The 24,313-nt window shown below is 37.9% G+C and overlaps 1 protein-coding gene across 13 annotated transcripts in view; it reads left to right on the top strand.

The window, feature by feature from the left end:
* Positions 1 to 24,313, top strand: part of PTPRK (protein tyrosine phosphatase receptor type K) — a 561,747-nt gene that overhangs the window by 101,300 nt on the left and 436,134 nt on the right. The window contains exon 1 of one of the 13 annotated variants that reach the window (XM_045058019.1): positions 13,080 to 13,131. The exons of the other annotated variants lie outside the window; for them this stretch is intronic. Within the exon in view, the coding sequence (XP_044913954.1) occupies positions 13,095 to 13,131 (37 nt within the window). The 5' untranslated portion in view covers positions 13,080 to 13,094. Of the gene's footprint in view, positions 1 to 13,079; positions 13,132 to 24,313 lie in introns of those variants that run through there. 13 annotated transcript variants of the gene reach the window in all.

The raw sequence follows: 24,313 nt of genomic DNA, 5'->3' as shown, positions 1-24,313 counted from the left end.
TAGGCTGGCACTAAGCACACACTAGTCTGCTTAATCAATATTTATTGATTTTATATCTCCTTTTCCCTGATGTGGCCTTTCTTGTCTTTTTGCCATGACAGGTTCTTTCTTCTATTTCAAGGTCAAATCTAAAAGTCACTTCTTTGTCGTTTTCTTTCTTTTTTGTTTTCAGCAGAATTATTGTTATTTTTTTTTTTTTTTGCGTTTTCTTATAATGCCACATTAGTTATTGTGTCCTTTCTATCTTTTTGGAGGTTCACAAGAGGATGACTTAGAAAGAGAACTCACATGTATTGGTTGCCTAATTTATGTTCAGCTCCTCACTAGTTTTTTTTTTAAGTCTATTTATTTATTTTGGCGGGGGGGGGGGGGGAGGAACAAAGAGAGGGAGCAAGAGAGAATCCCAAGCAGGTTCCACAGTATCAGTGTAGAGCCTAACACGGGGCTCAGTCTTACAAACTGTGAGATCATGACCTGAGCCAAAACCGAGTTAGACATTTAACCGACTGAGCCACCCAGGCACCCCTTTACTAGTTTCCTTAGAATTCTGTGCCCATCTACTATTTTAAATAATACTGGGAGAGAGGAGGTTCTATCACTATTTTACCTATTTTACCGTAACCGAGGAAACTGTGAAGCTAACAAGGGCAGAGCTAGGCTCTCTCCTCTAATGTCTTCAATCAAACTGCATTAAACTCTCTCCTGAGAGACTTTTTTTTTTGGCAGATTTTTTTCCTTTTCCTTTCTTAAATCATTGCTAAGCTATGATGGTAGAGTCTACAATTTTTCAAATCTAAGTTTCTTTGCTTAAATTGCACTTGTTACAAAAATATACCCAATTTTGCACTCATTTATCAAGGTGATTCCATTATACCTACAGGTAACCTTTTGATCATCACAGTCACATGTAAAATCTTGCAAACATTGGGGTTTGAATTGTGCTTCTTTATGACTAAAAGGTCGTGCTTACGAAGTGAATTAGAAAATGAAAACTACACCTACAATGTAAAACACATTTTATGTAGCAGTGAATATTATGCATACACTATAGTGGATGTTCTCAGTTGTATTTGATCGTTATTATTGTAAGTCTTTCAAGGCTGAAGTCATCCAATTAATAATGCACACCTCATTGAGCAGAGTACGTTTGCATTCTGAATCATTAAGGCAAACTTCTAGAAAGGACTTTGCAATTTTTATTTTTATTATTAACAGATATGCTCTTTCTTTAAAACACTTCTGTATCCATATATCACCACTAGAATGACTGGAATGCATTATAAGGAGATATATTTTATAGAAGAGTTGGACGGGATACGTTTCTGGTTGTCAAGATTAATTTTGCTATTGCTTCAGTAGTGGTCTTTTTACCTTGGTTTTATCATAGTCTAGCCCTTGCTGTTAAAAAGGTAAATTTTAGTGCCTTATTACCAGTTATTGTTATTTTTTAATTCGTAAGACAGGATCATGGAATATGAATGTTTATTTTTATTAAGAATGCCTTGGAGATTTTGATAGTGGTAACTAGCTCGTTTGTTTGGAATAATGTAGTAGTCAGTTTGAAGTCCTAGGTTAATACCCAGTGGACCACCTCATGAGTCCTGAAAGGTAACTACTCCTACCTCAGGCACTTGGTCCTTGATGTTTGCTTGGCCTGGAATGAGTCTGTCACAGATCTTCACACTGCTATCCTTCATCTGGTCATTCCAGCTCCTTCTTTGGGAGGCATCCCCTCTACTGCCTGGCATAACATTCACAGATCTACCTGCCATGTTCTACCTGAACATTTCATTGTCTTGTTGATCATGGTATGCTCAGAACAGTGCCTAGCATTTAATAAATATTTACAGAATAAACTGAAAGTTCGTACAGATAGTGGTAGGCTTACAGCCTTTTTAGTAGTCTACTTATGACGGGCATTTTTTAGATTGCTTGAATTGCTTTCCCCTAGGCTCCCCTATGCTCACAATGCATAGTGATAGGGCAGTCCTGCTCTAGAATTGCAAGCAGCTAATTCTTCGATAGAATAGACTCATGGTTGTCCCTGACTAAGTGAATCCATTAAATCCTTCTGAAAAGGATTCATTAATCCACAGTGTCTACAGATTCTCTTATGCTTTATTTGTGTATGGCAGGGGCAGTACTAGAAGTTTTGTATGTTGTTAGCTGATGGTGGTGGTTGGTCCCAGAAGTGGGGAGGCTGGTGGACGGAGAAGTTAAGAGAAAGGACTGATTCTGGTGTGGTAGTCATCCAGGAATTGACAAAGATTTCCACTTTTACTTTGAGGAGTACAGAGGTAATTAATACATTAATTACATGTCCCTAGTTAACCTATAAATCTATAAACCTATAAAGTTTAGAAAATCATATTCATAGTTTACACTGTGTCTTCTTGCTAGCAGCCATACCTCAATGGTCTAGGAAGGAACTCGGACATCATTGCTTTCTGGTATCTTGACATGTCTTCAGACTGTCGGTAATGCCAAGAAGAAGTGTGCTGGTTGAGAGGGGTAGCTCTCCAACCGTGAATGTAATTGCATGGTGTTTCTTGTATGCCTTACTAGAAGGCAGACAGAAGAGGGTGGTGGCTAAGAGTTTGGGCTCTGGAGTCACATATGTGGGTTAAAATCCCGGAGCTGTCATTGCTAGCTGTGTGAATTGTGTAAGTTCTATAAAATCTCCCCTAAGTTTTCTTTTTTGTGGAAGTAATCATAGCACTTACTTTATAGAGTTGTTGTGAATGCTAAATAAGATCATGTATAGAAAGCACATAAGTGACTGTAAGTTTTAGCTGTCATTGCTGTTATTATTAATACAATCAGTGCTAACTCTTCACCCTTAACATGTGCCTGTCCAGCACTAATGCACATGAGAACGCATGATGTATACAGGAAAATCATAATCTTTCCAACGTACTGGTGTTTCATGTTTCTAAAGGAGAACTTGTGTGTCATCCTTTACCATGCTGGCTAGTTGGAGAGCCCCCTATGGAAGGTTGAAATTGATGAATACCAGGAAACGTAAAGGCTCTCAAATCTTCAGAGTGTACCAGTTTATTTCAAAAAGGAACAAAAAGTGTTTCCTTGACAGTTCTAACTTGGAATAGGAGCATTGTGTATTAATTTCAGGTAAATCAAGAAAAAAAATGACTTTATATGGTTGTCTAACGCAGGAACAGATGATTTTCTTTTTCATTGTTTTCACTGCCTCCCCCAAAACATGGGTTATAAATCCTTTTTAGTTACAAATGACAAGCTGAAGTGACAAAATGTTGAGCATAATCTTTTCTTGTGAAAATGTTAGATTTTGTTCCTCTATGATTTTAAAGATGTGGTAAGTACTGGAAATGCTGACTCTTTTTTATTCATTTTTCTCAAAGCAAAGAGCACTGGAAGGAGCATGGTGATTGATCGGGGTCACAGGGAGTTACAAAAAGTTATAAGGATTAGGCTACATTTGAATTTTTCACTTAAGAAATAATTAAAACCCACTGTTGGGTGCTGAGAAGAATAAAAAGATGAATAAGGCCCAGATGCTGCTTTCAAAGGGATTACAGGGATTGACTAAAATACTAGAAAAATAGCTTTAATAGAAAGTAGAAAGCTGTAGATACTGAAAGTAAAATAGAATAGTGTTCTTTGGGAGGTATTACTTCTTGCTGGAGACCTCAAGGCGAGCTTAAAAAATGAACCGGTGTTTGCCCTGGGTCTTGAATAGATAAACACCCATACACACTGGGGTCATCAGGGGGAAATGCATCTTTGTCAAAGGGACTAGAATGTGCAAGGACTAGAGGTATAAATCAGAGAACTAATTACAGGAATCAGTAAGTCACAGTTTATTTCTCAAGAACGCTAGTCTCAAGAAGTAATGTGCTCAAAGCCGTTTCTATGGTGAAATTCGTTTGGGAACCTTTGGATACTATATATGCCTCCTACAGATGGCCCAGTATTAAAGATTCTGAGAAGTCTTCTATTAAAACAAATATTTAATGTTATTTATAGTAGCTTATTTAATCATGAAACTCGTTTTTAGTGAGTTGCATGAAAATATTAGGAAACAATTTCTTGCAGACCTTTACTGGGAAATGTTGGTCCATAAAGGTAGGTTGGGGCAAGATGGTAGAAGGTCTGAACAAAAGAGTCAAGCTTTCTAATGTGGGTGAGCCATGATCTGGTGTACTCTTTAGGAGAGTTAATCTGGGGATTTGTGTATGAGATGGGTGGATTGGAGACTGGGAAAAGATTGATGGAGGGGCATTCAGTAATAAGTCTTGTTCAGCAGACAAGGTATGAGGCAATGTAGGTCTAACCTGGGAGGGTTGTGGCAGTAATAGGAGGAAAGGTTTGAAAGAGAAGGATCTTTTGGAAGAAGAGCCAGAAGTTCTTTGATGTTAGTGGGCTGTGGTGAATATGGGAGAGACAATCACTTGGGTTTTTTTTAAAGCTCCTCCCCACCCCCCATTTTAACATCTTTGAAGTCAGGAAGTATCTTAGCATTTTAGTCATGGTTTAGTTGCCAGCGCCTTTCTGATTGTTAGTAGAAGTTAGATTTGTTAAAATGCCGTTGTTGTCAAGGATGATTTCAAGGTAAAAGAGTGAGGTAGCCTGAGAGGAGCTTGGGACTTAGTTTCTAACAGTATGATGTTTGCGACTCCTTTTTGGAAGAGAAGGGACACTGGAAAAGTGTTCTTCTGTCACTGGGGCCAAAGGAAATGTGATGTGTTTCAGAGAAAAAGAGTGACCGAGTTATTAGAACCAGGATTCTCTCATGACTTTTGCCATGGGCTTTTTGGAGCTGTCAATAAAAGGGAGGGAATCCTTCTGAACTTTCACTTATTTATTTACTTAGTCCTATTTTATCCAGCTGTGAATAGGGTGACATTAGGTAAAATGCAGCTTTGATGAAAGGAACGGACCTTACCCTCAGTCTTCCAAATATTAACTTGACAAGGTTTAAGCAAGCCTCAACTTGCTGTCGAAAAGTGATTTTTCAGTGGCCTCCATTCTTTCTCCTCACATTCTAGCTGTAAAACTAAAACATTTTGTACCAAAACATTTTATTTGCCATAGTTCTTTTGAATAGTTTAGTCTGTTATTTTTTTTCTTAAAGATTAAAATACATTGAAATACGTGTTCCCTTGCCTATTCTATTCCTATAGTCTGCAAAACTCCAGAAATATTTATTAGAAAACACCAACTCCCTCCATCCAGAAACAGTGATCCAGCAAATTATTATGAAAGGGCATAAGGTTTATTATTCAGTTGCTCTTCTTTTTTCCTTTTTTAAAATTTTAGGTTGATAATGTTCCTGGGTCTTAAGAAGTGTCTGAGAGTAGTTTTGTTCATTGTTAGTTACAGCTGTTATTACTAACCAATGGCCAGATCCTTCATTGAGAGAGACAGACACACTGACAAAGGAGAGAGGGAGGGAGAGAGAGAGCATTTACAATTTAAAGTCAGATTTTTTTAATTTTTTAAAATTTAAAAATTTTAAATAAAATTTGAAATTAAAAAAATTAAAAATTTTTCAGATTAAAAATTTTAAATCAGAAAAGCTGGACTTCCCAAGGTTTTCCAGCCAGACATTTTAATTTGATTTTAGGTGCTCAGAAAAGACCACACCCAACTTGACTCATCAAAGGGTTTTTAATTGACACGGAAGAGCTGAACCTGTTTTAAGGTGACTGTGTGCTAGTGTTGAGTTTGAACCACATAGATTAGGGAACAAAGAAGAATAATTTTGAAAATTTCTATTTTAGCACAATATGTATAACCAGCGATTGCCTACGTTATTATGTGAGTCACTTCGACCTCTTAACCTCTGTTTTTCAACATTGCTAAAGAGCAGCAATGCTCAGTTTATTTTTTAAAAAGACATCTGTGATACTTTTTATTTTGAGTTCTTTGGGAAAAAAGCATTCTCCCATGCTATAACGAATGGGACCAATGTGTTAGTTAAGATCTTTTGATTATAGACAAAGGCTGACTGTTTGGAGGGGAAAAGGAATATATGAGAAAGCTACATGGGAATCTAATGAAGTCCAGGGATGAACTGAATAATAAACAACAAACCATGGGGGAGTCAGGCATTCAGTCTGACCTCTGGGACAAGTAGAACTGGGACACAGAACCCCTCAGGGCGCATCTTCATTTTACGTCTCTATTTTCCTTTGTGTGTTGGCTCCATTTTTCTTTCTTTGAGGTACACCCTTTTTCTCACACAATAGTATGATCAAATTTTATATTGTGATTTTTGTCAGTGGAGTGAGACTTAACTTGGCTCCAAAATTCCAGGCAAAGAATCCTGGTGTATTGGGTTTGGTCCCACCCTTGTGCCAATTCACGGTGGTAGGAGAATGTGGTCTGTGGACCTGAGAGTGCAGCTCCCTGAATAACAAGGTTGATTAGGGGTGAGGATTCAGTAGAACCACCCAGAGATAGGTGTTGGGCAAAAATTCCATGTGTGTGGCCACTGCGAAAATAATGACTTGCATGTGTTACTTCGTTTGAAATTTTCTGAATAAATTATCAGTAATTGTATCTGGATGGATTTGCATAGTGGCACATGTTTGGTTTTCAGAGCAAGTATAAGAAATTTTGTGGCGCCTCGGATCTTTCACAGATAGTTATGTTTGTTGCAAGGCAGTGGAGAAGAAGGGATTTTTATTTTAGAGCGATTCTAGGGTAATAAAATCAATGTGTACACATACACATGCTTGCACATGCACAAGAACGACAAAATTAAATCCATAGCTTAAATAACAGATTATCAGCGTGTGCATGGGGAAAAATAATGCATCATGAAAAATCAAACGTAACGTTTTATCAACACACTTAGAAAATCTACAGCATTAAAAAGGGGTTGTAGGCTGGAGCAACTCTGAGTAGAAGTACAAAGCAGCTCTGTTGGCTCCTGGTGGCTGGCCTGGGCTCGGAGGTGGGTAAGCCTTTGTATGTTGCTTAGCAATGTGTGTGTGTGTGTGTGTGTGTGTGTGTGTGTGTGTGTGTGTGTGTTTGAATGGATCCAGCCTCATGAATCATGAATTGTTCGTTTATAAGTGTAAGGTGTTCTTACAAGCCTGCCAGAATGGTAACCAAACCCAGACCCTTTTTATACCAGAAGGATTTTAAGAATAGAAGTCTAGCTTCTCAGATTTATTGTGGAGCTTGAAGAAATATTATGTGATGATAATTCTGTCATTATAATCAACCTCGAACTCTGCTTTTTGTATGCAGATCTTTGTGATCCCAGCTAAAAGGAACAACATTACTGACTAATTCTACTATTTAGCAATTCATTTGGGCTTTATTGTGTGCGGTGGGAAGCAGAGAGGTGCTTTCTTGTGTGGTTACTGAGTCCTTCCTTCATGAAATAGATTGTAACTCTGGAAGGGTGAGTACTCGTGTAGATAGCCTTGAAAGCTTTGTAAAAAATCCTGTTCTTATTATTCAACAAGTTTCGAATCTTTATCAGAATACTATTTCTGTTAGATTAAAAAAGAAAAAGGAAAGGAAAACACCCAACCACACAATAAATGATTTTCTTATTTCCCACTCTTATCTTATTTCCACATTTTTGGTTAAAAGACTGACTAACGTATTCTGCCACAATCACCAATGGGGGAAAATACTTCTGAGATGTTTCTGACAACTAGTCCCCCCTTCTGTTTTCATCCCCCTTTGCTCCATCTTTCCAAGCTCATAAACTGAAAAATTATGGTTTCCAATTTTGTTCTATGTGGTGAGATTTTTTTCACCGTAAACTTTGTTGCTTTATCATTTTTAAGGCAAAATATTTTAATGGTTTTCTTTACCAGTTAATTTACTAAAAATACAGTAATCTTCTGTTTAAGAATGACAGTAAGGAAAAATAAACCTGCCTGATTTGATAAATATTGATTTTAATGAATCTGAACATGAATGGCTGTATTGTATAGCAACAACCAGAAACTGATGTAGGAAAAGTGATGAAATTTGAGAGACGCAGATGAGCCACCAAGGTAGGAAGTTAGGGTATCTCATTTGGGGCATAGAAATCTCTTCCAAATGCCAAAATTGGATTCTGTCATTTTGCCCAGAGTTGAAGATGATTATTCTAAGAGCAGCCATCTAATTTCTATCTTTATCTACCACTGTTTTTCTGATTCAAATAGAAGCTACACAACACCCGGTTCCCCAGCACCCTGTGGCTTTCTGTCCTATCCTGTTCCCACAATTTGAATGCTCTCCTTCAGCTGTAGTTGGCAAAAATGTTTACGCTGTAATCTTAGTGCTGCCATTTCCATAAAATCTTCCTGACCATAAGTAACAAATGTACAATTGCATCCCTGCTTTCTTCTGAGTGCTTACATAATTTTGCTTGTACTTTCTGTTGTAATTACCACAGATTGCTCTGTGTGGTTGTGTTTTGTATTCTTGCCCAGACTCCTCCATGGAGTTCTATACTCTCTGAGGGTATCAACAAGGTCTCATTCATCAAAGCATGTTCCATGCATCTACTGTAGAGTCTTGGATTTAGTAGGTGGTAATTAAACATTTATTGATTTAAAACAACAGCTGATTCTCAGATCAAAGAAGGAAAACTATACCTTTTAGCTTTTTAGCTTTTTACTAGGAAGACTTTCAGGCATAATTGTGCAAATCAGTTGAGAGACTTGTGTTTATATTAAATGATTAATTTCACCGTGTATAGGACAAAAAGACTATTCCCAGAATTTCAACCTCATTGAGTCAGTTCACATATTCTCTCAACTTGTTACAGTTGTGTAAGTTGACTCTTCTCTCTCTGTAAATTTTATAGCCAATGACATATTCCCTTTGCTCTTTTAGGGGGAACAGGCAGCAATATTTTAAGCAATGTGCAAGGTACACGAACTAAGATTAGAAATGTAATGGCAAAAACTCACAACAAAATAAGTCTAACACCTGTTTAATGTTTGCATGATTATTTTTTTGTTATGTACCTAACTAAACCAACCTTGTGGGTTTCCACGAGGATAAAAGGTTGATCTTGGGAAGGATGGAAACAGTTTTTGGAATAGCTCTTGATGCTTTCTTTTCCAGAGGGAAGGCTTTGGAGGAACACATGTTTCTCTCACCATTTTTGCTTAACAGCTTTTTTGGGAGGAACATAGTGAGTGATCCTTTCCACCCCAGAATTGGTCTTGCTCTGGCTCCTCAGCACTGCCAGTGATGGGTGTCCAGGGCAGCAATCTTACTAGAAATTGAATTCTTCTGGAGGTTCTCTGGTTGGTTTCCCACTGAATTTTAGTTCTCTGGTTTTTCACTTTTCATTATTTGAAAGAGTCAGCTAAAGGTCACATCTGCTCCTTTCAGCCTCCATTTTCTTCCTCCATTGATCTGTAATACACAAATTGAATAGAGTGGGTCTCATGTTTCAAATAATGACCCCCCCCCCCAGGCCCCCCATTTTTTTTATCCCCAGGTGTTTTCTGAGCTTCATGTAGTAAGATCAACAAAGAACCCTGGTGCTACCATTTATATTTTATTTGGGATTATTGGGTCCTAGTTATTTATAGACATTTGGAAATTTCTTCATAAAATTTTGATAAGAATTTCATTAGGAAAGAGGGTAAAGTCTTTATGTAATTGATTGCGTGTATTGAAGGAATGGTGTCGATTGGTAACAGTGCCATACAGAGCTAGAGGGAACCATTAGAGTGAGCACGAGAAGACATTAAAAATACGGAAAAGGAAAGAGAATGGTGTAGGAAAGAAGGTGGTTTTATGAAAAAGTCAGAGACACATTGTGCAACATTTAAAATTTGGCAAGCTACTATATGTCTTGGGTATGGGCTTGTTGCTTCTTTTTAGTGGTGTTCTTGTCCTGAGGAGGACACAGGCTGATTCCCAAGGACACCTTTCCAAGACAGAGTGGCATAAACGTAAGTTTGCGGTGCATGCTTTAGGACACACAAAAAGGTCTTTAATAAGGACTGTGGTCTCTGGTTCAAACCACATTTTTTCCTAAAGAAAAAAATTGTATTTGGGGTATTTGGAATTTTGAGGAGGGAGAGTTGAAGGAACTACGACCATGTTAAGGAAATACTACCAAATGAATTTTAAATGATTGTAACTTTATAATCAATAGAATTCATAAAAGGTAGTATTGGTAAAATGCATTAACATTTTTGGTGAGAAGATATAGTAGCTTATGAAATGATCCCATCTATCCTTTATATATATTTGAAAAAAAAATCTTCGGGCGCCTGGGTGGTTAAGTGGCCGACTTCGGCTCAGGTCATGATCTCGCGGTCCGTGAGTTCGAGCCCCACGTCCGGCTCTGGGCTGACAGCTCAGAGCCTGGAGCCTGTTTCAGATTCTGTGTCTCCCTCTCTCTGACCCTCCCCCATTCATGCTCTGTCTCTCTCTGTCTCATAAATAAATAAACGTTAAAAAAATTTAAAAAAAAAGAAATCTTAATTAAAAAACACACCCACCCGCACCTGAACCACTTTTACTTTCCTTTTCATCTTGTGGGTATGGGTTGGAAGTAGAGCAGTCCATTACCCCAGACTGAAGAATGGGAATGGAGTTGCTTAGGGTGTCTCTGGGAATTAGCGATGAAAAGGGCCATATTCTTTCTGGTTTTTTTCTCATCCACTTCAGGTGAATGAGATTCACTGTAGAATGCTGTTTGTTCCTCAGGGAGGAAAAGTGAACTCTGAATCATGGTGGTATTATTGGGAATGAGAAAATTAAGGAAGAGGGACTAAGTGACAAAAATATTGCTACGATTAAAGAAATTTTTCTTGTCATTAAGTAAATCAAGATGGAAGGGTCTACATTATGGCCTGATTATTAAATATTTGCTAATGAAGCTGGAGTGATTTATAATAGTGATAGATTCAGAAAGAACCTCTAATGCCAACAAATTAGTTTTCTTGTATTAATGTGATCTGTGCCTGTTAGTATTATTAAATGACCCCCATGCTTTCCATTGTAACATTATTGTTTTTTGAATTTTCATTATTAACCGTTATATTTTTTCTGTGTATAAATAGTATATAAACTTTTCATTGGAGGTGCTGATATTTAATGGCCTATTGCTGTATATGGTTCAAGGAGAATTATGTTATCCATAAAGCAATTTTGAAATCAGAGTTAACTTTTCTGTTTTCCAATGTATGACCATAATGGCTTAATTGTCTTACTGTTTTAACTCTTATCATCTTTTACCCCTTACACATATTACAAATCTTTAATCCTGGACCATTTCTTAAACTTACCTAGTTCATATTCTGCAAATGTAAACATTAACCCAAGGGGGAAAAAGGGATTATTTTTTCTTTGCATGCCAGAGTACTATTAAGAAAAGAGGAAAATATGAATTTTAAATAATATTTTCTGCTTCACAGGATATATAAATATATATGATTTGTCTTTACTTAGTAAATATCTACTGAATGATGTGAAATTCACATTTGCTTCAAAACGTTTTTCTCCTCCCTAGTTTAGAAAGTGGAAAGAATAAATAACATCTTTATTTTAAGAAAAATAATTCATAATAAGGAATTGGAAAATATAAAGAAGCTTGTAGTTCCACTATTCTGAAAGAAATACTGATACATTTTTTTACCTATTCTTTTTTTATGCATGTCTGTATGCATGCGTATGTATGTGTTTGTGTGTCAGTGCATTCTTGTCTAATTTTTAAAAATTTTTTTTCTTTTTTACATTTATTCATTTTTGAGAGACAGAGTGTGAGCCAGGGAGGGGCAGAGAGAGAGAGAGAGAGAGAGAGAGAGAGAGAGGGAGACACAGAATCTGAATCAGGCTCCAGGCTCTGAGCTGTCAGCACAGAGCCCGACATGGGGCTGGAACTCACAGATGGTGACATCATGACCTGAGTTTAAGTCAGACACTTAACCGACTGAGCCACCCAGCACCCCTCTAATTTTAATTCTCAAGGATAGCCAAGACATACTGAATATATAAACTGATTTTTATTTTCTTTAAAAAAATGAGTCTTAGTAATTTATAGTTTTGTGTGATTTTCCCCTAACACTTGCAAAAAAGGAAATGTCTCTATACCACTGTACTAATTAATAGCAGACTTGGTTTTAAACCTCGGTTACCTTCACCAGTTCTCACTCAGAATTATTGCATTCACTTCTTTAAATATTGTCTTTCTTCCTTGCGTGGGCCCTCTACAGTGTGTTCATTATACTACTGCCAATGTCATCTTTTTAAAATAAATTTCACTTGTGTCCCTAACTTATACATGAAGTCCACAATACTTGACAAGACATGCAATGCAGTTGTTACTGAGTATTGTATATCTCTCCCGGCTCTTCTCTCAGCATCCCTCTCTTAAACCTAATACCGGCACCCCTCCCCCAAACAAAGTTAATCCAATCTTGGTCATCTCTGCTTTAGTACTAGCTGTTTTCTTTGGTCTTCATTCTTCCGTCAGAACTTAGTTCATATGTCAATTTTCTGTGAAGTCTTTCTTGACCACCACCTACCTGAGTATAGTGTTTATTAATCGTTTATCCTGCTGCTGTACATGTGATGTATATTTTTCATATTACAATTTGCTTATATTTCTCTAACCCCCTTTATGTCAGGCACTTTTTTGTCTGTGTATTCCCAGTATCTAGTGCATTACCTACTGGTACTACCAGTACTTTAATAAATGCTTGTTGAATTGAATTCTTTACTGGTAACCAGATTCATTGAGCTCTGAGGTCGCCTGTAAAGATATTATTGGCTTCAAATATTTAGACTTAACCACCAGAAATGTAGTACAACGAAGTTACAAAAAAAATCATATATGAGAATGAAGTTTTTCATCTTATATTTTCAATTATTTGCAATAATTTTTATTAAAACCTTCCAATATGCCATGAAGCTTGCTGTATTCACACAAGCCACTGTAATCGAGCAAATAAGCATCCAGAGTCTTTTATAGATGGGGACATAACATAACTGTAATTGTGACCATTACTGGATTAGGGTTTGTTTTTTCCATGGCATTCTCTTCTGCAAGACTCATCTGTGGCCTCTTGGTTTCAGATACTCCTCTTTAGCTCAAGTCTGTCCTTTCAGAAGAGAAGAGAAGTTGACAAATGGAAATTATCCTCAAGAGTCATCTCTGCCAGAGTGGTTTGTGAGAGTGATTTGTGAAAATGTTTTTTTTCTTCTCAATATATGTCTCAAATGGCACCTTTTCCACTGCTGAAATACGAATACAGTTCTTTTGTGCTTATTAAAATACTAAGCCATTGTTCTTTAAGAGGAAAAGTTTCTTTAATTGTGGCAATTTTCTTGCAGCCTTGCACATTAAGCACATTTTTTTTAATCTTTATTTATTTTTGAGAGAGAGAGACAAAGTGTGAATGGAGTAGGGGTAGAGAGAGAGGGAGACACAGAATCTGAAGCAGGCTCCAGGGTCTGTCTGAGCTGTCAGCACAGAGCCTGACGTGGGGCTTGAACTCATGAACCCTGGGATCATGATCTGAGCCAAAGTGGGACACTTAACCAACTGAGCCATCCAGGGGCTCCATAAGCACAAGTTTTTATATGATGCCTCATCCAGATTTTTCTTTTCTCTTTTCTTTTCTTTTCTTTTCTTTTCTTTTCTTTTCTTTTCTTTTCTTTTCTTTCCTTTCCTTTCCTTTCCTTTCCTTTCCTTTCTTTTCTTTTTTCTTCTCTTCTCTTCCCTCTTTCTTTTCTTGTCTTTTCTTGTCTTTTCTTGTCTTTTCTTGTCTTCTCTTTTCTTCTCTTTTCTTTTCTCTTTTTTTTAAGTTTACCTATTTACTTTTAAGAGAGGCAGAGAGAGAGGGAGTCAGAGAATCCCAAACAGGCTCCACACTGTCAGCGCAGAGCCTGATGTGGGGGTTCAAGCTCATGAACCATGAGATTATGGCCGGAGCTGAAATCAAAGAGTTGGACACTTAACCGACTGAGCCACCAAGGTGCTCCCGCCCCCAGATTTTTCTTATGAATAAATACATTATTTCCTGGGGCGCCTGGGTGGCTCAGTCGGTTAAGTGTCTGACTTTGGCTTAGGTCACGATCTCATGGTTGGTGAGTTTGAGCCCCGCGTCGGGCTCTGTGCCGACAGCTCAGAGCCTGCAGCCTGCTTCAGATTCTGTGTCTGCCTTTCTCTCTCTGCCCTTCCCCTGCTCACAGTCTGTCTGTCTCTCCCCAGATTAAATAAACCTTTAAGAGAAAAAAAGATTAAATACAATACTTCTTAAAGGAAAGCCCCCCCCCCCCCCCACACACACACAGAAGCCTTGGCATTAGAGAATCCTGGGATTGCTGGGATGGAGGTTTGGGAAGTGACATGCTGAGAATAGCTCTGCCACGTCGTGCTGACTCTTGAATCATGTGAGCAAGTGCGCCGAAAGGAAACATTTTATCAGAGAAACAGTGAGATTAGGTTAGTCCCACTTACCTCATCTAGACTGTGTGCTTTCAAAGAGCCCCTGCCATGTCCTCATTCCACCGTATGGCATCGGGAGCCCGGCTGCTTTTGTTTTTCAGGGGGATTGAAAAGTGCACAAGCTCTGTTATCAGACAGATACAGGTTTCAGTTTTCCAATTAACAGCCATGAGCAAAATCGATGAATCCTTTGCCTCTTGGGTTTTCTGAACTGTAAAATGAGAACAGGTTCACTTACAGTATTTGTAAATATTAAATGAAATTAAATATTCGTGTTAAATGAAAAAGGATAGGCATTAACATTTGTAAATATTAAGTTCAATAATAAAAAATGAAATGAAGTGATTGTAAATAGTAGACGAAAGTAGCCCCTACGTTGTCTGACATATAATATGGGATTTACAAAAAATACTTAGGTTTCCTTCTTTTAAAAAAAAAATATGATCTTTTCTTGAAGTGTTTGGTTTCTAATATTCTAAACTGCATTTTGAAAAAGCTTAGAAATGGCTCTGTTGCATTAGATCAACTGGGCAGAGCAATAAAGGAACTAATTTCCCTCAGAAGATGAGGTTTTGAAAATAAGTAGTGGCAAAGCAATCCAATCTTTCATGTGCTTGATTCATTTTTTAAAAAATTAGGTGAATAGGGCACCTTGGGTAGCTCAGTCTGTTGAGTGTCCAACTTCAGCTCAGGTCACAATCTCACTGCTGTGAGTTCAAGCCCCGCATCAGCAGGGACAGCTGATGACAGCTCGGAGCCTGGAGCCTGCTTCTGATTCTGTCTCTCCCTCTCTCTCTGCCCCTCCCCCGCTAGTTCACTGCAGGGCACTGTGCCCCGCATGCTTGTGCTCTCTGTCCCAAAAGTAAATAAATAAAATAGAAAAAAAAAACTGGGTTAATAACATACAGAATCTGCTATCTTTAAAAAATCTTCCACTCTCAGGAAATTTCATTTGTGTACACACACACACACACACACACACACACACACACACAAACAAAACAAAACAAAACAACAGCACTAAATTGGCTGATGGAGGCAAGCCGAATAATAAATAAGCATTGTAGGGTGGTGTGCAAATCAGGAACCAAAAACACTCCAGGAGGGAGGGCCCTGGGATAGAGGCTCTCTTTCATCATATGCTGAGTCTGGGAAAGTCCATTAACCTTAGAGAGTCCCTAGTGTAAATGGAAGCTAAGATACTTGTTTTACCTGGAGAAAAGGAGCTGATTCCGGTAAAATCTTGATGTCCCTCGTCGTTCTGATACTTAATATAGTAAAGGTTGGAGAAAATGTGGCCTTTTCCTGTGAGCATTTGTTTTGCTTAATATTACAAATATATTTACTATGAATAGGTTTGTGCTTTAGAGTTTGGGGAATATCACATGGAATGTTTCTCTATGCTGTCCCTCTTAAAGGCTAATCCAAGTTGTGACCAAGGGACACCAGAATCCCAGTACTATAGTTTCTGCTTCCTTTAGTGACCTTAACTTTATTAGTCCTTTTGTGTTGTTGTTGTTGTTGTTGTTGTTGTTGTTTTTGCTTTTGGATCAGGGTTTTTAAGGTGAATTAAATAAGATGGAAAGAGAAAAGTTACAAGTGGGTATCAGTTTGAATAAGAAAATGTCAAGGGAAATGGAGCTTTGTTTTGAGAAGCTGGCTCAGAATGGAAGGATAATCCTTTTACAGGGATTGTTATAGGTTAAGCATCACATATGTGCACCTATAGACCTCCTTCCTACTTAACTGAACCTAGACTGTGGTCTAGATTAAACAAAAAGCTACATTTGCTTAAAGGATCCTTAAAGTCCTTTCCAGTTCTCAAGTCTAATGGTTGCATTGCACTCAGAAGAGTGTAGCCTTTGAAAAGATTAAATTTTTCAGAAGTGTCCTGCCACCGCAATCCCTTTGGTCAAGTGATTTCAAAGCCATCATGGTTGAATACCATTGATACCACAGCGGTCCTGCCTTAAGATAAAGGGTGTGAAAATATCCAAACAGATGCAAAGAGACCATCTGTCCTGAGACCCTAGAGGACATTCCTATACTGGGTGGAGAATTGTACTCAATGCCTTCAGGATCTTTTGCAACCCTTCACATTTTCAGATTTCTTCATTTTTAAATAAATGAGCATTTAGAACAAATGGAGCCCTGCATTTTCCTAAAACCAAGAAAACAAACAATACTAAGGTAGACTTCCTTGAGGTACAAATGAATGTTCTTTTTATACTCACTGAGCAGCACTCCATGCAGATAGACACTTGGCAGATACCCTTGATATTGTGTTTCTCTTTCTTTATGGGATTGCTTTGAACTCTATCTGGAGTCAGGTTAGAATGTCCCTGCCTTGTCCTGCTTTAGGGATATGTAGGCGGGCTTAAATATAGTCACCATCTTCAAATAACTAGTTCTAGTAAATTAAATGCAGTCTACTACTGAAGAAATGTAGGGGTTGTACATGTTGAAATAAACTGCGTTAAAAATATTTATTACATGAAATAGATGCTAACAGAGAGAGGCATGGATCCTTGCTCTCCCAACAATTTCATGTAAATGGCATCTCTGAAAGGATGTCCAAATTCCTGGTGTGGGCATGTAGAGTAGACAGCTGAGTCACAGCTGCTAAAATGAGACTATGCCTCCTTCCCCTCTCCCAGAGAAGGAACGGGGACAAGGGAGTGAAAGACGGCCAATGCCAATCGGTTCCTTAAAATTCACTGGCTTGAGAAGTTTGTGAGATTCTTGAACCAAGAGGAAGCCATTACTTGACTACATGGGAGCGTTTGGAGCATGAAATCTGCTTTTCCTAAGGGGACTCTTGTGATTTGCCATCGTTTGCAAAAATGTGTTGTTTCAGTCCAGTGTTTGTAGGGCACCGTGGTATCTGGCCTACAGTTTGCGGCTGCTTGTTTAGTCTGTATTTTTATTTGGTAATACCTGGTGGCGTGCTTGTCGGCTTTCTCTTCAAGTTTGATGCTACTCGTCCCTTTGAAGTGCTTATTTCCATCCATTGGAAGGAAGTTCCAGAAATACCGACTTTGCTTGGATTTGGATCCTGCATCGGTGCCTTACTAGCAGTGTGACTTGAAGTAATCACTTAACCTCAGGTACACTAAGCTTACCTCAGTTTCTTCATCTGTAAAATGAACATAATACTAGTACCACCGTTTTGGGTTGCTGTGGTTGTGAGGGTTACATGAATTACTTCACATAAAGTTCTTGAAGCATGCCTGGCACCTCGTGGCCGCTTGAGGATCATCAGCCGTTATGGTTGCTGTAGCTTCCTGCTGCTGCAGTTGCCCTGTGCTGACGTGACAGCAATTTCTCTTCCTCCTCTGACCCTGTTACCACTTTTATCACTACTCTCCTGCCTTGTGCCTCAGGAATATCCCTTTTCAAGTAGCACTGAAGAGGAGTGGAAAGACTTACGAACCTAACCAATGAGGAACACTCCAGCTAATAGGAAGAGCATTAATAAATTAGCATCTGTTCGCCGTCACCACTGCTAGTATTGTTTAAGGAATTCCTAGGGATTTAAATAATTATACACGCACAGGAGGACAAACGTAGCATTATTTAGACATTACTTTATACTTAGAAGTCCCAGGAACATCAAGTGTAACATTATTAGAGCATTAGCAGAATGGTTGGGTACTGTAAATTTTAAAAAAGTGAATGCCTCGGGGTGCCTGGGTGGCTCAGTCGGTTGAGCGTCCGACTTTGGCTCAGGTCATGATCTCGCGGTTGGTGAGTTCGAGCCCCGCATCGGGCTCTGTGCTGACAGCTCAGAGCCTGGAGCCTATTTCCGATTTTGTGTCTCCCTCTCCCTGCCCCTCCCCGACTCATGCTGTCTGTCTGCCTGTCTGTCTCTCTCTCCCTCCCTCTCTCCCTCTCTCTCTCTCTCTCTCTCTCTCTCTCTCTCTGTCTCTGTCTCTCTCTCAAAAATAAACAAACATTAAAAAAAAAGTGAATGGCTTTCCTAAATATTATCAATAAGCATTTAGAAAATACAACAGTTGGGAAGCGTACACCAAAATGTTAGCAGTGGTTATCTTTGTTTGGTAAGAATATATGTGATTTTTTAATTAAAAAATACTAATGTTTATGTAGTATGATATGCTGTGAACTCTTAAATATTTTTTGCATGTTAATAATAACTGTTGGCGTTGCACTTTGTATTCTGACTAAATATTTTCATTAATCCCCTTTGAGATTCATAAAGCCTTTCTGAGTTTTGTTTGTGAATTCTAATGCATCTAAAGATTGTAACAGAACTGCATACCAAATGACACATGTTGTAAAATGCTGTTACTTATATCTAGTTGAAGCTTCAGATGTAAAGAATAGATTTGATTGTAGGATTGAAATAAAACTGCTTTCACTTTAGGGGTGGAAAATTTAAAAATCTTTTCCTTGCTCTGAAAACACTTATTTGTATGTTCTGGTGTAGAGTGTATACAATAATGTTGACTGGTTTAGATCTAATGTTTCTCTATGGTAAAGTTGAGATTTGGAAAAGGTATGGTATGCTTGGCACCCCAGGATTTGGAGAGATTTACTTTGTATCTTAAATGTTTAAGAAGAGGAGTGTGTTCATTTGCTTTTCTTTGGAGGCTGTAGTTGTTACTGTGATTATAAATTTAAGGCTGGGAAGAAAGTTTCACCACTATGGGCTCAGCCAAGTTAGTGATTGGGCAGGAAGTCAACTCTCCTGCCTTCAATTACTTACCCCGCAGTTCCCTTCCCTTGCGACTTCTAGACTAGTGTTTTATAGTACTATAAAATTTTATTCTTCAACTCATACAATTCTCGCTTCACCCTTGGAGGTGTAATTAATGCCACTGAGTCAGATTTGATAGCCTTTCACTCACTGAGCTTTTGTGGTCTTAAAGAAGTCACAGATAGCCCAGTTCAAGACTATTTTGTAGACATTGCTGCAGCTTGGTGCAAAGCCATGTGACCAGTCACTAACTTTTAATGCTTCTTGATGTCACTGAGCTTTTGTGGTCTTAAAGAAGTCACAGATAGCCCAGTTCAAGACTATTTTGTAGACATTGCTGCAGCTTGGTGCAAAGCCATGTGACCAGTCACTAACTTTTAATGCTTCTTGATGTTTTGGTAGAAATAATTTTTCTTGAAAACATGACCATGTTATTGCTAATATTTCCACAGCAAAAAAGTCTGTTTTACAAGATACCTCAATACATGAAAAACAAATCCTAATATGAAACACAGCAATTCGTTTTCATGGATTATTAAGGGGAAGGGTGGAGGTGGACTGTGGCATCCCATAAACGGATGAATGATTCTCATTTTGGGGAGGGATATTTACTTGTTGACCTGATCACAGCAGGGAGAGGGTTCCTAACTTCACGCATGTCCTTTTAGATGTGGTAGTCCTCAACAAGCTGTAAGTTAAAACCTGTTGAGCAAGAATCTGAATGCCTCCTGCTGATCTGAAAACCTGCTGTGTATATACAGGCAGTTCTAGAAATTCTTAACTTTACATAATTCATGGTATTATGAGTGGTCTGCCAATTATGCTTGAATTAGGACTTTGCCATTTAGATTGAGGAGGTCACAAACTCCACTATCCACTATTTCGTCCATCTGGGCCTTATTCCCCCTCCCCTCCCCCCTTCCAACCTCTGGACTGTTCAGTCTCTTGGTCTTCAGCACAACCCCCTCTCTCCTTCTGTTCTTTCCCCCAAGGGATGCTTTCATTGCTTCAGGTCTCTATCACCTAAGTTATCTAACCCAACAGCCCTTTCTCCTGTTGTTACCTATTCTATAGAGTATCTCCTGAAAGAGTCTTAGTCAAATGCAACTACTAGGAATATCAGCTGATTGCTTGCTTTATACCATGATTTTCATGCCCTAGTTCCTCCAGCCCTATTTCCTTTGTGCGTTGTATTGATCTAAATGAAAGTTAGGTTAACATCTCAATTGTAGACTAAAAGTAAAATTGAAATTGAGCGATAAGAGGACTTAGGAAGGTACTTGAAGTTGGAGGATCCTTTTCTATTTCCTCAAATAAGTTTATCATGTGATATCTCTAGTTGATGGCATTATATTCCACAAAGTGAAAATGCTGTTTCCAGGAATAGATTTTATTTTATCAGATTGCTCTACTTATTTTATTAGATTTAATAGATTATTAGAAAATGTTTGAATTAAATGCAGTTATGAGTAGTAGCAAGATATTCCCAATCATGGTCCAAGCATTTCACGTGGAAACATGTACATAAATGCATTCTCTGATACAGTTAGAAACCTGTCCTTCGCAGATGAAGTATCAGAAATGCTTTTGACATGTTTAGCTCTCTATTATACCTTAGTCTGTTTTGCATTGTGGTTGTACTTTCAGATGAGGTCTGAAGTTGCTGAAGTGATAAGTGAAAAGAGGCTAAGTTATGTTATTAAATGTCAGGAAAATACTAGGAAGTTATACTCAAAGCCATTCTTCTAGATAATTTTATTTTTGGCCGACTTACAATGCTATTGCTATAATCACTCTTATCTTGAATGGTTTATCATAAAATGTTACTTCTCATAAGTGGTTTCCCTGTGTTTGTTTTCCCAATCTGCTTAAATAGCTAGTTCAAAGAGCTAGTAGGTAGGAAAGGATACTTTTATATCCTTGAATCTCCTATGACACTTTCTTCTTACCGTTTGTGCTGTTGATTCAACATTTCCTTACCTCTATAATGTCTTTTGGTTATTTTTATTGTCTAAACATTTGCCAAATAATTGCTAAATTCTATATTGCTTGTTAAAGTTGGCTTTTATCTTCACCAGTTGGTAATGTTCAGCATTTAGGTTCCTCATGTGAATTAATTACGATAATACCTTACTAGCGTTCATTAGTCCAAAGTTTGTGATTTTGTCTGCGTGCGTGATTGCTGTAAGGGCCCTGTGGGCTTGGAGATAGTCTTGTTGTCTTTGGGTGTCGTTGAAAAGCCCATAGGTAATTTGTTTTTCATTTTGGGGGTGTTGGTAGTCCTGGGTTGTATTTGTAGGACTCCAGACTGCACATATGTGGACAGTTATGTAGGGTAAATTTAATTGCTGAATTAAAGGGCAAGTGATTAAAAACTTTGATAAATAAAACCAAATTGTCCCCTTAAAGTGCCTTTTGTCCTCCTTTGTTATCCCATGTACTGTCAATACTACATATTATCAATCCTTTGACATTTTGCAAATGATGTGGACAAAAAAAATGCACAATTTTGTTGTAATTCGTCTTTACTTGGATAGTGAGCATGACAGGCTTATCTTAAGTTTACTGAAACATTAATTAAGGGCAATTTGTTTGTACTCATTATTTGCTAGGATGTCCATGATGTAATAATGCCTTTTATTTGATCTATTTTTAGAGATTTGAAAATTCCAAAATAAAAGCTATGATTTGAACTGAGAAGTGAGGCAGGAAAGCTGTCCTACTGAACAGCAGATTCTAGACTTTAAATGCTCATCACACTGCTACTGCCTTTAATCTATTATTCAAATCTTATTTGCCAGCTTCTCACCCCCTCATATTTGAAATTAGAAATTTCCAGGTTTTTATGTTTCATGCTGAAGAAATGTGTTTGCCTTTATCAGTAAGCTGTGCAGTTAGATAGATTTAAAGTCAGTCATTATGTTTTAGAGCAAGAACTAGAGGGACAATTAAAGTAAGAATGTTAAATAAATGGATATAATGCTTCCGCCAATCTAAATTTGATGAGACAAGGCTATTTCCCGTCTGTAGATGTCATACTTACTAGTCACAGGCACCAGGAGCCCCTGATCTGCGTTGAGTTTGCAGCGAAAGAAAGTTAACTTCTTATGTCTATTAAATTATTCTTCCAGGCCCAGACCTCTTTTTTTGCATTGAAGCACTTTTTAATATTTTTGAATTTCATCTGAAATTCTAATATAGGCAGAGTCAACATCTGTAAAATATTTTTGTTATGTAAGAGTAGTTGGATTGTGATAGTTTACATTTTAGGAGTTCTGGGGAGTAGAGTCAGTGGTAGCATGAATTTCTGACATACAACCAAATTTATTACCACAGAGCTACTTTCTTTTTTCACAAAAGCCCACCAATGATGTGATACTATTGTATTCTCACCTTCCCTTTTTTAATCCTCCAAATTATTGGTCAAATTACCTGAAAAATTTCATGGAAGTGTAAAACAAAAATAAGGATCTCACCTAGATGTTTTCCCAACTAAAACTCTAGCTTAGTGCTACCTTAGTGTGTACAGCTCTTAGCTTTAATGTCGTAGGATCTTGTGGAGAGATTTTTAAGATTCATTGGCACAGCATTCCTATGCAGTAGGTGGAAGTAGAGATGGGAGAGCGAAACCAAGTTGTCTTTTTGTTGGTATAGAGATGAGCAAACAAAGATACAGGCAGGCCTCAATCTTGGTGAGGCCCTGTGTAAAACCTCACACAACATTCTCGCAATGAAGACTCTCGCCATTAGGTCAGAATGACCAGTGTCTTACGTATCGCTTAAGTGTCTGTGAGTAGCAGTGTTTTTTGTTGCCTGAGAAATCGTTATTGTATGTGGTGGTTCCACTAAATGGTAACCATGTGCACTCTCTTGAGAAAGGAAATTTGAGAAGAGGAAATTATTGTGATTCAGGCTGCAGCCGCTGATTTGGTCAGAAGCTGGTGCTGGGAAAGACTGTGGTAGCATTCTTATCACAATTCTGGTTGAAGCCCAGAGAATGGTTACTTTATGAGGGAAGGGGCAGAGAGTCCTGACAACATGGTTTCTGACACCACTCAGTATTCATGGAGTGATTTACTTGTGGTTTGTTGTTTGAGTGGCTTGTTTGCTGTGGTCCTGGTGAGAGGCCAAACTGACTGTAGAAATGATGCTTTGAATGAGAGAAATCGGTTAATACATTCCAGTATCAGTAGTTTATGGACTGATTGAAATGCTGATATCAAAATTCCTTTTTCTAAATAAAGATAATGGTGGAAGAACCATAACTTGTTGCTCTTAAGAACGTGTTTTAAAACTGAAAAACCTGAACACTGGCCTGTATGCCTTATACATACATTACACCAAATCTAGAAAGATTTTGATAGGAAAGGAGCTTCATATTAATGAGCAACATAATGTTTTTTACTTTTGAGGTGCATTTTAATTACTTACCTGAATTAGTTGGTTATCATTTCCTTGAAGTATATTTGAAAGTCTTATGAAACTGAATTGTTGACCTTCTTAAAAATGTGCTTGAGTATATTTAAGATTCCTTTGCCAATCTGATGTAAATCTTTAAATTCAAAGCCTCAGAGCCGATCTTTACCCTTCCTTGGGGAGGCTGGGTTACAGAATTCTGTTTTACATGGCTTCTGCATTTCACAGAACTCCCTTCATAAATGAAAAATGATCTATTACCCATCGTGCTTGAGCTGAGTCTGGAGCAATGGCTGAAGTAAACCAGGATGTGTCTGATAGGGGTGAGGTGGAGCCCACCAGGAATCCCTCTATGAGAAACAAAACAAAGCAAAGAAATGTTTAAATGTGAGCTTGGGTGGTTTTCCAATTTTACCGAAATGTAAATATGGCTGCAGTTGGGAATTTTATTTTTCAGTACATTTACTCTCCATTACTTTGTTCAGTGGGTTTGTCTAGATTGTGTATCTAACACTAAGCAAAAAAGATGAGGCTTTACTGGAATAGATAAAAGGATAAAAAATAGGAAAAGAAACTTGGGTAAATACATTAATGATCTGGGGAAAAACACCGTGTTTTCTAAACTAAGATTAATGTGAAGGCTACTGTAAACATTGCCAGAACAAATTGCTTTTAATTTATTTGCACGTTTTCAAAGATAGAAATGCTACTTGTTTTTACATGCTTTGGGGGAGATAAGGTGAAAAGTAAAGGTTGTCAAG

Source organism: Felis catus, chromosome B2 (assembly GCF_018350175.1).
Source record: "Felis catus isolate Fca126 chromosome B2, F.catus_Fca126_mat1.0, whole genome shotgun sequence".
Lineage (NCBI taxonomy): Eukaryota > Metazoa > Chordata > Mammalia > Carnivora > Felidae > Felis > Felis catus.
Note: the sequence above shows the minus strand (reverse complement) of the source record. Positions and strands in the feature narration are given on the sequence as shown.